At 53.0% G+C, this 14,663-nt stretch overlaps 1 protein-coding gene across 1 annotated transcript; it reads left to right on the top strand.

Annotated features, from left to right (window-relative positions):
- Positions 1-11,326: 11,326 nt before the first annotated feature.
- Positions 11,327-12,286, top strand: LOC309603918 (olfactory receptor 14C36-like; the record flags this gene model as incomplete). The annotated part of the gene is made up of 1 exon (XM_082338796.1): positions 11,327-12,286. One exon carries the CDS (start codon positions 11,327-11,329, stop codon positions 12,284-12,286), a length of 960 nt encoding a protein of 319 aa, XP_082194922.1.
- Positions 12,287-14,663: the final 2,377 nt, after the last annotated feature.

The following is a 14,663-nucleotide window of genomic DNA, read 5'->3' as shown; positions in this document are numbered from 1 at the left end:
GCCTCCTCCTCCTCCTCCTCTTCCACTTACTATTGCCTCCTCTTGCCTCCTGTTGCCTCTGGTTTCTTCCACCTCCTCCTCCACTTGCCTCCTGTCTCCTCCTCCTCTTCCCTTCTCTTGCCTTTCCTTGCCTGCTGTTCCTTCATTCTCCTCTTACCTCCTGTTCCCTCCTGGAGGTAAAGTGAATATGAGGAGGAGGAGGAGGAGGCAAGAGAAAAATACAGGCAGCAACAGGTGGCAAGAAGAGAAAAAAGGAAGAGGGATAGAAGAAGGAAGAGGAGGAGGAAGCAAAAGGAGCTAAGATGCAGATGAGAAACTGGAGGCAAGAGGAAGCAACAGAAGACAGAGTTGAGGAGAAGAGGCCTACGAGGTGGAGATAAAGACAGTCAAGAGGAGGGAAAAGCAAGCAAGAGGGAGATTAGGAGGCAGAGGTAGCAGGAGGCAAAAGGAGGCAAAAGGAAGAGGAGGAGGCAAGAGGAGGAGGAGGAGGAGGCAAGAGGAGGCAATGAGTCAGGGAAAAAGTGGAGGCAAGAATAGGACACAGCAGGACACAGGAAGTATAGGAGAGGGAAGCAAGAGGAGGTAAGAGGAAAAGAAGGAGGAGGAGGCAAGAAGAGGCAAGAGGAGGAAAAAAGGAGGAGGGAACAGGATGCCATAGGAGGTAAGAGTAGGAGGAGGCAGGAATAGGAGGCAATGGGAGACAGCAGGAGAAGGAAAAGGCAAGAGGACATAAGAGGAGGTAGTATGAGGAAGAAGAAGGGGAGCAGGAGAAATGGAAAAAATGGATGCAAGAAGAAGAAAGGAGGAGGAAGAGGCAAGAGGAGCCAAGAGATGGGAATAAGAGGCTGTACGAGAATGCAGAGGAAGAGAAGGGAAGGGCAACAGGGGGCAAGGAGAGGCAAGAGGAGGAGGAGGAAACAGGAGGCAAAACGAGGCAAGAAAAGGCAAGGGGAGGAGGAGGAGGAGGCAAGAGGAGTAAAGAGGAGGGAAGAAGAGGCCAGGATGACACAGAAGTAAAGGAGGGGGAGGCAAAATGAGAGAAGAAAAAGAGAAAAAGGAGGAGACAAGAGGATGCCACATGATGTAAGGAGAGTCAATAGGAGGAGGAGGTGGCTGAAACATGAGGCGTCAAGCTAACGGTAAAAGAGGAGGCAAGAGGAGGTCACAGTAGGCCAGAAGGCCAAAGAAGGAGGAGGAAGGAGGAGACAAGAAAAAGCAGAAAAGGAGGACACAATTACAGGCAAGAGGAGGCAAGAGTAGAGAAGAGGAGGAAAGAGGAGGAGGAGACAAGAAGAGCACCAGGAGACAAAAGGAGAAGGAGTGGCAGAAAAAAACATGATGTAACAGCTGGTGAAAGGAAGAAGAGGAATGAGAGGAGAAAAAGGACAATGCAAGAGGAAGGAGAGAAGTAGGTAAGAGTAGTCAGGAGGAGGGAGGAGAAGAGAACAGGAGGATGCAGAGGAAGAAAAGGAAAAAGGCACGTGATGCAAAAGGAAGAAAAAGGAGGCAGCAGGATGCCCAAGGAGGCAAGAGGAGGCAAGAGGAGGAGGAGAAAAGAGGAGGCAAGAGGAGGCCAGAGCAGGAGCCAGAAGGTAAAGGAGGAGGAGAGGAGGAGAGCAAAAGCGAAAAAGCATGAGACAGGAATATGCGAGATGAGATTGCAGGAGGCAATAGGAGAAGCGGGAAGAGGCAATTGGGCAAGAGCAGGAGGAGGGCAAAAGAGGAGCGAGAGGAGGTGAGAGCAGGCCAGAAGGCAGCTAGAGGCTAGAGGACGCCGTAAGGCGCAAGAGGAGGCAAGAAGATGTCAGAGGAAGAGGAGTGGTAGGAGAAGGAGGGAGGAGGTGGTGGAGTCAACGGGAGCAAGAGGAAAGAAGCTGAGGAGGGAGGAGGCGAGTGCAGGCAAGAGCAGGAAAGAGGAGGCAAAGGGCAATGGCGTCTTCCTCCTCATGCCTCCTCTTGCCTTTGCTTGCCTCCTGCTCCCCTCTTCTGCTCTTGCCTCCTGCTGCCTCCTCTTGCCTTCTCCTTCTCCTCTTCCTCCTCCTCTTGCTTTCCCTTGCCTCCTTTTCTCTCCTCCTCCACTTGCCTCCTTTTGGCCTCCTTCTCCACCTCCTCTGCCCACCACTTGCCTCCTCCTACTCCTCCTCTTGCCTCCTGCTCCTCCTCCTCCTTCTGCCTGTTGCTTCTCTTGCCTCTTGCCTCTTCTTCCTTCTCAACTCCTCGCGCCTCTCACTCCTCTTGCCTCCTCTTGCCTCCTCCTCCTCTTGCCTTCTCTCTGCTCCTCCTCTTGCCTTCGCTTGCTTTTCCTTGCCTGCTTTTCCCTCCTTCTCCTCTTGCCTCTGCTTTCGTCCTGGAGGGGAAGGGAAGAGAGGAGAAGGAGGCAAGAGTGTAAAAGAGGGAGTAAGAGGAGGCAAGAGGAGGCAAGAGGAGAGGGGGAGGCTGAGGAGTAGAGCAGAAAGTGTGAGGAGAAAGCAGGCAAAGGAGGAGCAGAGGAGGAGGAGGAGGAAGGCAGAGGAAAGCAGAGGCGGCTGAGGAAGTGGAAGCAAGAGGAGGCAAGAGGCGTCAAGAGTTGAGAGAGGAGGCGTCGTGAGGTGGAGAAGAAGAGCGTGTCAGGAGGAGGGAAGAGAAAGGCAGAGGGGTGTTAGGAGGCCGAGGTAGCAGGAGGGAAAGGGAGGCAAGAGGCAACGGAGGAGGAGGCAAGAGGAGGAGAGGGAGGCAAGAGGAGGCACAGGGGCAGGGCAAAAGTAGAGACGCGAAGAGGGCAGAGCAGGAGACAGGAGGTAAAGGAGGAGGAGGCAAGAGGAGAAGAAGGAGGAGGAGGCTGCGAGGAGGCCAAAGAGGTTGGAGGCGCGAAGGTGCGTAGGAGGCAAGAGGAGGAGGAGTATGGAAGAGGTGGCAATGGGAGAAGCAAGGAGGAGGAAAAGGCAGGAGGCGTAAGAGGAAGGAGTAGGAGGAAGAGAGAGAAGGAGCAAAGGAGAAGGCAAAGGGTGTCAGGTGAAGAAAAGAGGAAGAGGAGGAGAGTGAGGCAAGAGGAGGCAAGGTGTGGGAAGAGGATTTGTCGGAGCTGCAGAAGAGAGAAGGGAAAGGCAGAGGAGGCAAGGTGAGACTGCAGGAGGAGGCGCGAGGAGGAGGCATCAGGATGGCCCAGAGGACACGAGGAGGCGCGAGGAGGAGGAGGCGTGAGCAGGGGCAAAAAGGAGAGGCAAGAGGAGAGCAGAGCAGGAGGCAGAAGGTAAGAGGTGAGGAGCAAGCAAAGCGCCAAGAGGAGAGGCGAGGATGCGAGGTGAGTAGCAGGAGGCAATAGAGAAGGAGTGAGGAGGCACTGGGCGAGAGCAGAGGAGGGCAAAGAGGAGGCGAGGAGGTGAGAGCAGCTGAAGCCAAGAAGAAGTGAGCAAGCAAAGCGATAAAGGAGGCGAGGAGGGCAGAGAGGCGCGAGAGGAGGAGGCAATAGGAGGCAATGGTAGGCGTGAGGAGCAGGAGGTGAAAGAGAGCAGGTCTTAGAGAGGAGCAAAGAGTGAAGAGAGGAAATGGAGTATCAGTAGGAAAAGCAAGTGGATGAGGGGTGAAGTAGTCAAGAAGGGTGGAAGAGAGGGAAGAGGCGGCTTCAGGTGCTTGAGGAAGAGAAGTAAAGAGCATCTGAGCACTTGCTAGGACAGAAGAGAGGAGGTAAGAAGAGCAAACGAAGAATTAGGATTAGTGGACAATGGAGTATGAGGTGCATAGGCAACGATCCAAGAGCAGTTAAGAGTAGGACACAAGGCAAAAGAAGGAGTAGGCAAGAGGAGGCAAGAAAAAGAAGGACGATAGGGAGTGGAGTGGAAGTGTGAGGATATGAATGCAAGTGATAGGTCGAGGCTTTCCGTTTCAGCTTGGATAGAGTTATTTGTCTTCTAGTAGCTGGTGTAGTGCTGTGGTTTGGGTTTAGGGTGAGAATAATGTTGATTGATAGACTGATGTTTTGTTTCTTGCTCAGTAGTGCTATGCTGTTGCTAAATAGTTGTCTCAGTAGTGCTCAACACTGGTCAAGGACTTTTTAGCTTCCCATGCTCTGCAGGTGCACAAGAAGCTGGGAGAGGGCACAGCCAGACATCTGACCCAGACTGGCCAAAGGGCTATACCACACCATGTGACGTTGTGCTCAGTATAGAAACTGGGGGATGAAGAAGGAAAGGGGGTTGTTTGGCGTGATGGCATTTTCTCCCAAGTAACCGTTGCGCGTGATGGAGCCCTGCTTTCCTGGGGATGCCTCTGAGAGACCTGCTGCTGATGGGAAGTAGTGGATGAATTCCTTTTTCTCCTTTGTTTGCGTGCACAGCTTTTGCTTTGCCTATTTAACAGTTCTATTTTATTTTTCTTCAGTTATTAAACTGTTCTTATCTCAACCCACGAGTTTTCTCCCTTTTACCCTTCCGATTCTCTCCCCCATCCCACTGGGGGGGGGGAGTGAGCGAGCGGCTCTGTGGTCCTTAGTTGCTAGCTGGGGTTAAACCCTGACAAGGCAAGAGGAGGCAATGGGAGGCAAGAGGAGGAGGAGGAGGAGGAGGAGGAGAAAAGAGAGCAGGCTAAACGAGGAGAAAAGAGGAGGAAGAAGAATAGGGGGATGAGTAGGAAAAGGCAAGAGGAAGAGGAGAAGTAGGCAAGAGGATGGAAGAGGAGTGTGTGGAGGAAGAGAAGGAAAAAGCATCGTGAGGCAATGGGAGGCAACAGGAGCAGGAAGAGCAGGAGGCACCAGGAGGCAACAGGATGAAGAAAGAAGAGGTAAAAGGATACCACAAGAAGGAATAGTGAAAGCAAAAAGTAGCCACTAACGAGCATGAGACTGTAATATACAGGAAGGGAAGCAAGGCCTATTGCAAGGACCGGAGCCTGCCAATCAATAGCTAAAACCCATAACACCTTCAAATTCAGTCTAGCACATTCAAATCATGTCTGTCATTGTCTTGAACCCTTTGATCCCCTTGTTTAAGCACCACAAAGTACTGTCATGTACCACACAGCTGCTCGCTCACTCGCCCCACCCTGGGGGGATGGGGCAGAGACTTGGAAGGGTAAAAGGGAGAAAACTTGTGGGTTGAGATAAGAACAGTTTAATAGTTGAGGGAAAAGAAAATAGAAGAGCAGTATTAGTAGTAATAATAATCTCATAATAACAATACAATAATAATAACCAAAGGAAGTGATACACTATACAATTGCTCACCACCCACCAACCGATGCCCTGAGCAGCGATCGCTGCCCCACAGACAACTCCCTCCAGTTTCTATACTGAGCATGATGTCACATGGTATGGAATAGCCCTTTGGCAAGTCTGGGTCAGCTGTCCTGGCTGTGCTCCCTCCCAGCTTCTTGTGCACCGGGCAGAGCATGGGAAGCTAAAAAGTCCTTGACCAGTGGAAGCACTACGTAGCAACAACTAAACCATCAGTGTGTTATCAACATTATTCCCATCCTAAATCCAAAACACAGCACTCTACCAGCTACTAGGAAGAAAATTAACGCTATCCCAGCTGAAACCAGGACATCCCTCAGGAGAGGGGAGCAAGCGAGCAGCTGGCTGGGGGCTTAGCGGCTACATTATGGACTTATTTCTATTTTCACTAAAAACAGTAACAGTAGCATGCTCTAAAATTTCTTTTCTCCATCTTGATGATGATATACTTAATTTCTTTACTTTTATTCCTCTCCTTCATTCTTACTTGACAAGACAGCGATAACTTAACAGAATTTATTTTGTTATCATTTCATGGTAAGACCTCTTAGACAATATTGCCCCTAATTCATTTCTGCTCTCTTTCATCCTTATTTCAAGTGTGTGTGAGAGGAGTTCATTTTTTTATCAAAAAAATGTCAAGGGACAGATCCCAAACTGGTGAAAAGCACAAAGCAGGCCAAAGATTTATGAGATGGATACTGATACACCACCATTATCTTCATTTTGGATCTCTGAAGACCTCATCCTTTAGCAGCATGCCTGGAAGGTCTGAAGTCCCTCCACCTGCCCTGTAGGTCAGCACTGAAGGTGAAATCACTGCGGTCAGAGGTGGTGTTTTGATTCTCTTCTCCGCCTAAAGCATCACCTGGGTCAGGAGATATTCCAGGACACCTCAAGGGGCATCATGCTCCTCTGGACCCAGAAGTGGAATCTCAGGCATCATGGCATACCAATACTTGTGTTCAGGGACCTGCTCAAAACACCCATCTCCTTTTCACTTGAGTTTCCTCAAGTAACCCTTGAGTTGATTCCCATCCACTGCTGGTTGTCTTCCTCCACAGGGAGAGAACACAGGGGGCATCCCCCATCCTCATCCTCCTTGCCAGTCTCTCCAGCAGAGCCTGTATTCCTCCACTGCAGAACCCCATGTGAGCAAGCTGTCCCACCACATCTCATTTCATCCAAAGCCGTCACAGTTGTGTGACAAGCCACGGGGCTCCAGCTCCTCCTGCCTCTGATCCACCTCCTCCTAGCTCTGATCCACCTCCTCCTCCACAGCTCAGCTGTGGCACCAGGGTGGAGTGCAGACTTCTCACAGGGAAACCTGAGCAGTGACCCTGACCAGAAGACCATTGGACAGTGAGCTGTGCTGCGCTGCACGTGCAGCCTGGACTTCACGCCTGTGCCGTGCAGAACGGAGCCTTTGGCCGCAGGACAACTTCAGCAGCTCATTGTCCCAAGGGGCCTGCAGGCAGCTCCCACTCAGTACTGCCCTTAGACCTCCTGCCTGGCCTTGCCTGTATCTAACAGTGCAGCAAGGAGTTCTCATGAGACCATCGCTTCTGTTAGACTGTAGAGATGATTGAAAGAGTTCTTCTTTTGTAATAAATGCCTCCAGTAGCTTGAATAATCAAAACAGGGGAATGGCTTCTATGGGTGGGGTGCGCACGGCATGCCATGTGTGGGTCAGAGGCCTGTTCAATGCCACACCACCTGGGGTTCCCACCATCTAAAAGGGACCTAAGATGATCTCCATGATTCTCTCTTCATAGTGTTAGCGCTAATGAACAGCATGTTAAATGATACCTCGCAGAGTCTGGCTGCCTTTCTTACTCGAATTACAATGAACCAGCGGTGAAAAACACTCTCTCGGCACCCTTGCATGCAGCCCCTCCAGTCCCATGGACTGGTAAGGGTGCAGTTTGCTTAAGGAACCCCTGGCTTGATCCCCATCCACTGCTGGTTGCCCTCCTCCAGTGTCCTGCCTCAAAGCACCGAGGCCTGGGAGACCTCGCTGGTGGTAGCGGAGGCAAAGAGGATGTAGAGTATCTCAGATCCATCTACACCTACTCTTACTAAATTTAGCAGTGGTCTCACAGCATTTCTGACTCTTCCTTAGCTGTTCCTGAAGTAGCAACAGCTCATCTTAATGCCCTTGGATTCCCTTTGCAGCTTCAATTAAGTTTTGAGATGAACCCTGGCAGTGCTTGGATTATGCTGTCCTTGAAGACAAGATGTATCCAGGCACGCTGTTAACATGATTGGCCTGTTCCTTGATTGAATCACCAAGGGAGGGAATAAAGACCCAGGTGTGGGGTGCTTTGTGTTCATGCAATGCATGTAGCTATTGCGTAGAGAAGGGACAGACCTTGCTTCTCTGATGGCACCTGATGGCTGATGCCTCTGACTGATGGCATCAGCCAATGGCACACAGGCACCAAATCCCACTTGCTGCAATGCCGTCAGGGGTGTCTGTCACACACCCGCCCTGAATGGGGATTGCTTTCCTGTAGGTGCTGTGCTGTCCCTGCCAGCCCTGGCATCTCAGGTTGCTCCGTGGGCCTGGGTTTGAAAATTAGATTGAGTCGACACTGAGAATTCTGTAAGGCAATGTGGGGATGAACATGAGGCAACTGCCAACACAGTGAGTGGAGACCTAGTAAATACAGCTCATGGAGAAGAGAAAGAGAGAGCCTGAGCTCTCCCTATGGCACATGACTCCATTCCATCATAGGAATACCTCCATAGGCCACCCTGAACATAATGAGTAGGGAGAGGTTCCGTTGCCGTTAATTTGGGCATCAGCTGTCATTTTAGTTGGCCAAACTCCCAAGAGTCTCCAAGAAGATGCTGTCAGTGTCTGATGCTGTCCTGTCTCTACATCTGCCTGCACCTATCTTCAATCCTTCTCTATTGCCTGCACCTATCTTTGACCACCTCTAGCACCTCAGCTGTGACCACCCATTTGCACCTGAACAGCTCACTGCTGGCCTCCACCACCATTAATTACCATGGGAGCTGAGGCAAGGAGCTCACACGCAGGTGCCTATTTAATGCCCACCTGAAGAGAGGCAAGAGGAATCCCACCTCCTGTGGGTTGGTGGTGTGCATGGGAGGGAGTGGAGTCCCCTGCCAGCCCCAGGACTACAAACCATGGAGAGGATGCCTTGCCTGACTCAACTGAATCCCTTCCCTCAGCAGGGGTAAAGGAGAGCCCTGTCTCATGTCCTGTCTAATGATGGGCCAAGAAAAGCTGATATTTGCACCTAACTGTCTCTCAGCAGGGAAATGACACTGCTGGAAAGAAGTGTCTCTCCCCAGCTGAGGGAGGGCACATCAGCAATTGCTTCAGCCTGTTTCACAGCAGGTTCCCCTGGAGCCCCAGGGACAAACCAAGGGAGCCCAGAGGGGGCAGAGAAATTGCCACCTTGGGCTGGTCCTCTGCTGCTGAGCTGGGCTGGGCTCCTGGGACACAGGGAGCTCATGGGAAACAGCTCTGCCCAGGAGCAGCAGCTCTGCAAAGCGCAGCAGGGCTGAGGGCACTGCCTGCAGGCACCAAGGGGAGAGGAGCAGGGCAGGGAGAGCTTAAAGGCAGTCTGGGGTGTAAGGAAAGTTGAGAGCTCACTGGGGGAGAAATCTTCACAGCCCTCTACGTGGTAAGTACCTGCAGGAAGGGCAATGTATCTGCAGCTGGTGGAAAGATCTCCAAAAGCTGGTGCATCCCACAGTCAGGAGGACTGTCCCAGTTTCTCTAGTGTAGAGGAGAAGGACGTGCTGCACAGCAGGGCTTCCCTGCTGCACTCTCAGAGGGACAGGGCATCACAGCTGCCTTCTCCCAGGGATGGCTGCAGGGGGTGACTGTGTGAGTGCAGCCAGGGGTGCCCGGGGCTGTCCTTCAGAGCAGGGTCCCTGTGCCCCAGGGGGCTGTGTGCCGGGGCAGGGACTCTGCTGCCTGCCAGGGTCAGCACTCAGCCTCCCTTGGCAGCTCCCCATGGCGCTGCGGAAAGAAGCTGTGGGTGGCAGGAACAACTTCTGGCAGGGCAGGGTCCTTCTCTTGTCGAGAGGGTGCTGCGTGGTTCAGGGCTGCTCACAGCTCCAGATCACCACCAGGAAACTTCCAAGGGGCTGTTTCAAGAGGAAGGTCAAGGCAGAGTTTGCTATAAAGAGATTTCCCGAGCCTGTGTTTTCAGTGCCCTACTCTGAGGGCAGGGAACAGGAGCAGGGGTGGGGCCGGGGAAGGGAAAGAGAAATAGAAAAGGACCTGTCAAGTTTGGACAAGCCATTGAGACTGCTGAGCTGTAACTTGGAGTGGCCAGTAGGTCATCTAACCGCCTCCTAAAGTGCCTTCAGCCCCTCCTCTGCCTAGGGACAGCACCAGCATCACCTCTGCTGCACCATCAGGGCTGTTCTGACCTGCCCTTCTGAACCTCCCAACAGGAACATGTGCCCAGCCAGTGCCCTGCAAACAGGCAGGTTTCTGTAGGGCCAAGGGGAGTGCACAGAGGTTGGCATGGGGTCTGTGAGTGCTGACAGGGAAAAGACATGGCACAGGGAATCACTTCCCAGGAGGAAAATCTCCAGGCAGCAGGGTTACGATCAGGGAATGAGAGGAAACTTACTTAAAAGAGCAATGTTGTGGGAGGGAGAATTCAGAAAACTCCATATCATCCCCTCCAACGCAGACCCCTGCCTCTGAGCAAGCCCCCTTGCCTCCTCTCCCACCCACCAAAGCCTCTGCCCTCAGGGCTGGGGGCTCCAAGCCATGAACCACCTCCTCTGCAGCCAGAGCTCCAGCAGAGCCGTGGTGCAGCTCTCCAGCCACGGGCCCAGTTCCCTCTGCAGAGCGCAGGGGCTGAGAGCAGCTGCCCGGTAATGGTGGTGTCTGGGAGGTGGCGTGCACAGCTGGGGAAGGGGAACGCTGTCCTGAGTGCCCCAATGCCTCTGCCCTGGCCTCTCTCAGCCAGAACCTCCCTGTATTTTTCCTTCTTTCTCCACTTGTCTGTGTGATTGCTCTTGTTGTCCTGGTCTTGCTGTCAGGCTCTCTGGGGGTGGCAGTTTCAGCTGCAGAGTCACACACTGATCCTGTGGGGCCTTTCGTGCAGCTGTGTCCCTGGGAACAAGTGTCCCAGCCTTCCTCTCATCTGTGAGGCTGTGGACAGTGCAGGCTGTGGGGCTGGGGCATGAGCTGGTTTGCCCTTAGCGAGATACCATCATGAAAAAACTGAGGCATCTCCTTGAGGTATCCTTCCAAGCTGTGAGCTGCCTTCCAGAATGCAAATCTGTCCCATAGCATCTTTGTGTCACCTGAAAGCCCCGTGGAGAAGCACAGAGATGCAATGGCCAAGGAAATGCTCTTGGGTTGGTGAAATGAGCCCTGTGTGTCCTTGGCTGGAAGTGGGCTGCTGAGACCTTGAGAAAGGGTGGGACATTTAGTGGTCTGCACTGGATCCCTCTGCTCTCAGCAGTGTCTGCTGTCTTTTCACAGGAACATAGCAGTGTGATCGCCCTCAGTCTCAGAAAGGTGCAAGGCCAGGGCCTCTCGGACTGAGGGACAGACCAGCTCCCCTCACTCTGCTCTAATCTCAAGGCAATCCTCTTGCCTTGCAGGATTCGCTCTGTTCTCCCTGAGTGCAACAGAAATACTGAGGGTTTCTGACATCCCAAAACAATCCTCAAAGAAGAGGGGAGAAATTATGTTTTAAAAAAACTTTTCAGTCTGCCTTCTGCAATCCTCATTCCTTAGCACTGGGAGTGCAGATGCTGACAAGCCCTTCTGCATTAGTGATGGTTTCATCTGACAAAGCTGAATACTAGGATTGGGCCGTGCTTCCACCATTCCCATGAACGCACTGCTGCAGAGCGGGGCTGACACCTCGGCAGCCAGAGGGCAGAGGCCCAGCTCCTCAGGGCACATTCAACCAGCACAAAGCACAGCTTCAGCCATGGAGCTGAAGGAAGGTCTCCTAGAAAAGGGAAATGTGTGTGTGTTTATGTGTGTTTGTGTGCAGCAAGGGGAGGGTCTGTAGGAAATGGCTTTTAGTTTTGCTCAGAAAAGTCTCCCCTAACTTGTCAATGACTTCTCCTCCTTGCACAGGTCCCCGTGCCCAGAGGCAGCAAATGTCCAATGCCAGCTCCATCACCCAGTTCCTCCTCCTGGCATTCACGGACACACGGGAGCTGCAGCTCGTGCACTTCTGGCTCTTCCTTGGCATCTACCTGGCTGCCCTCCTGGGCAACGGCCTCATCATCACCGCTGTAGTCTGTGAACAACTCCTCCACACCCCCATGTATTTCTTCCTCCTCAACCTCCCCCTCTTCGACCTGGGCTCCATCTCTACCACTGTTCCCAAAGCCGTGGCCAATTCCCTGTGGGACACCAGGGCTGTCTCCTACCAGGGATGTGCTGCCCAGATCTTTTTCTTTCCCTTCTTGATGGTAGGGGAATATTTTCTTCTCACCATCATGTCCTACGACCGCTACGTTGCCATCTGCAAACCCCTGCACTATGGGACCCTCCTGGGTAGCAGAGCTTGTGTCCACATGGCAGCAGCTGCCTGGGGCGGTGGTTTACTCACTTCTCTGCTGCACACTGCCAGTACGTTTTCACTCCCACTCTGCCAAGGCAATGCTGTGAACCAATTCTTCTGTGAAATCCCCCAGATCCTCAAGCTCTCCTGCTCAGATGCCTACCCCAGGGCAGTCTGGGTTATCATGGTTAGTATCTTTGTGGAATTTGGGTGTTTTGTTTTCATTGTGGTGTCCTATGTGCACATCTTCAGGGCTGTGCTGAAGAGCCCTTCTGAGCAGGGACGGCACAAAGCCTTTTCCACGTGCCTCCCTCACCTGGCCGTGGTCTCCCTGTTTATCAGCACTGGCATGTTTGCCTACCTGAAGCTTCCCTCCATCTCCTCCCCATCGCTGGATCTGGTGGTGGCCGTTCTGTACTCAGTGGTGCCTCCAGCAGTGAACCCCCTCATCTACAGCATGAGGAACCAGGAGCTTAAAGACACATTGAAGCAGCTGATTCAATCAGCTCTTTTCAGCAGCATTAACAAGCTCGTGTCTCTTCAGAAGTGATTTCAAATTCAGCTCTGGAACCTCCTGCGCTTTGGGCATTTTGCCTGTGATAACCGTGTCTGTCCATGCCTGCAGCCACTCCGCCTCACCAGAGGCCTGAACCCAGCCTGTCTGACCCAGAGGCCTGTTCACATGTGGCTGGCACAATGGTACAGCTCGCCTCCCATGTCGCATCTCTGGAATAAAAGGGGATTTCCTCAGTGCTGGTGCCTGGAGGTTGGGCTCTTCTGCCAAAGCTGAGGTCAGGCTGAAGAAATTGCCCCCACAATGCCGTGCTGCTTTGCTTGGCTTCTCCATGGGATGGGGGGAGGAGGGCATGGGGCAATGTGTTAGAGAATGGGCCTGGGCTGAGCCTTCACCTGTGGGTGCCCAGTTCCCCCGGAGATGGTGAATGATCGACAGGGATCTGCCTGGGACATCATCCCATGGCTTTCAGGCACCACAGCCCACTCGCTCTGCAGAGCAGTACCAACAGCCTGGGGCCCTGTGGAGAGCACGGGGAGGGGGTAGGAGTGGCATGTCAGGCCAGGACAGACAAACTTCCCTGGTGAAAGGCTCTCTGGGGGCAGGGACATGCCTGGAGAAGAGCAAAGAAGCAGCTCTCTGCTTCCAGAGGATTATAAATGACAAAGAGAAATCTATTTCTGAATGCACCAGCTTGGGCAGGCTTTTCTATTGCTTGGGCAGCTGGAGCATCCTGAGGATCCCCGGGGCCAGGAGTCTTTTCCTGGGAGAGGGGCTGGCACAGAGGGGCTTGCTGGCAGTGGACAATAAGGATGTCTTGGAGACAGGAGCAGCCACTGGCTTCCATCTCCTCATTCCTTGGCTGGCCCTCAGCCCTGCACCTGATGGGGAGGCTGAGACACCTCTCTGCCTCCCAGGAGCTACTGTGACCTTCAGAGGGGCTGGGGCTGTGGGGTTGAGTGTGCAGAGCTCTGCAGTACCCATCAATGGGCACTGCCATGGGGTCAGCCCAGAATGGGCTGCTTTTCTGGGCTGGACAGGGGGGAGATGGGTAGGGTGCGGGAAGTGATGGGGAGAGCCAGAGAGGGACTGGGCTGGGCTGGGAAGTGCTCAGGAGAGGAAGACACTGAAGTTAGCTGAGCTGCCTGACCTTGCAGGGTGAGGACTCACACGAGGGGGTTGGTGGTACAGAGCCAGGGCTCGTGGAAGGGAGCTGAGACTTGCACACGCAGGAGAGAGGAGGCTGCTCTGTGCCTTTGGTGCGATGGAGAGTTGGGGCAGGTGCCCCAGGGCATTTGTAACCCCCCAGCCTTTCTCCCTGGCCATTTCCAGCACTGGCATCACACCCCAAGTTTATGGGTGAATTGTCCTGTTTGGCCATTTCCATCCTCCTGCTGGGCTCAGTGCTTGAATCCCTCTGCTTGAAGCAAAGGACCTCCAAGATGGTCAGGGATTGGAGCATCTTTCCCCTGAGGAGAGGCTGAGGGAGATGAGTTAGTCCAGCCTGGAGAAATGAAGGCTGAGAGGACCTCACTGTGGCCTGCCAGTACCTACAAGGAGTTGATGGAGAATAGAGAGACAGGCTTTTCACCGTGGGGCATGGTGGGAGGACAAAAGACAGGGGGTGGGAGGTGAAAGAGGAGAGGTTAAGCCTGGAGATAAGGAAAGTCTGTTTCAGCGTGAGCTGAGCCAAGCGTTGGAGCAGGTCACTCAGAGATGCTGTGCAGACTCCGTCCTTGGAGGTTTCCAGACTCAGACTGGATCAAGCCATGAACAACCTGGTCTGACCCTTTTTTTTCTGGCGGGTTGGACTGCAGAAGTCCCGAGGTCCCTTCCAACTTGAACTGATCCTATGGTGTCAGGCCCCTTCTCTGAGAACCACAGAGCAAATGTTTATGGGGCAGGAATCTTCCTGTGCTGTATGTGACCACCTAAACTAACATCTCAGCCAGTGAAAAGAGGTCGATACCCCAGTGTGACTCTCTCTCGGCAAAGACTGAGGGGTATCGCTGACAGTCCTGGGCAGGAACTGTCTTGGGGGCACAGGGCTCTGGGCAAGACACAAAATGACCTTTTCTTTAAATGCTGCTAGCCTGAAAAGAAAAATGTTTAGAAAATGTCAATAAACATAAAACAAAGAATTAAATGCAAAGATGCAAAGCAAAGAAAATGTTTGAAAACACTTTTCAGCTTTTAAATTTTATTGTGGTTGGATGTAGGACAAAAATGCCTTCAGCTACAGGGACACAGACACCTCCTGCCAGTGCAGATGCCCTGGGAACCCCCTGCCCAGCCTCTGCCTGCAGACCCCGAGGGGCTCTGCTCTCCCACACGTCCTGCCTGAGAGCTGCCAGCCCCAGGCAAACACCTCAGGTACACGGAGGCCCCTGGATGTTTTATGGTCAGGCAAACA

Source organism: Platalea leucorodia (genome assembly GCF_965183815.1).
Source record: "Platalea leucorodia genome assembly, contig: HAP1_HAP1_SCAFFOLD_254, whole genome shotgun sequence".
NCBI classification, from domain to species: domain Eukaryota; kingdom Metazoa; phylum Chordata; class Aves; order Pelecaniformes; family Threskiornithidae; genus Platalea; species Platalea leucorodia.
Note: the sequence above shows the minus strand (reverse complement) of the source record. Positions and strands in the feature narration are given on the sequence as shown.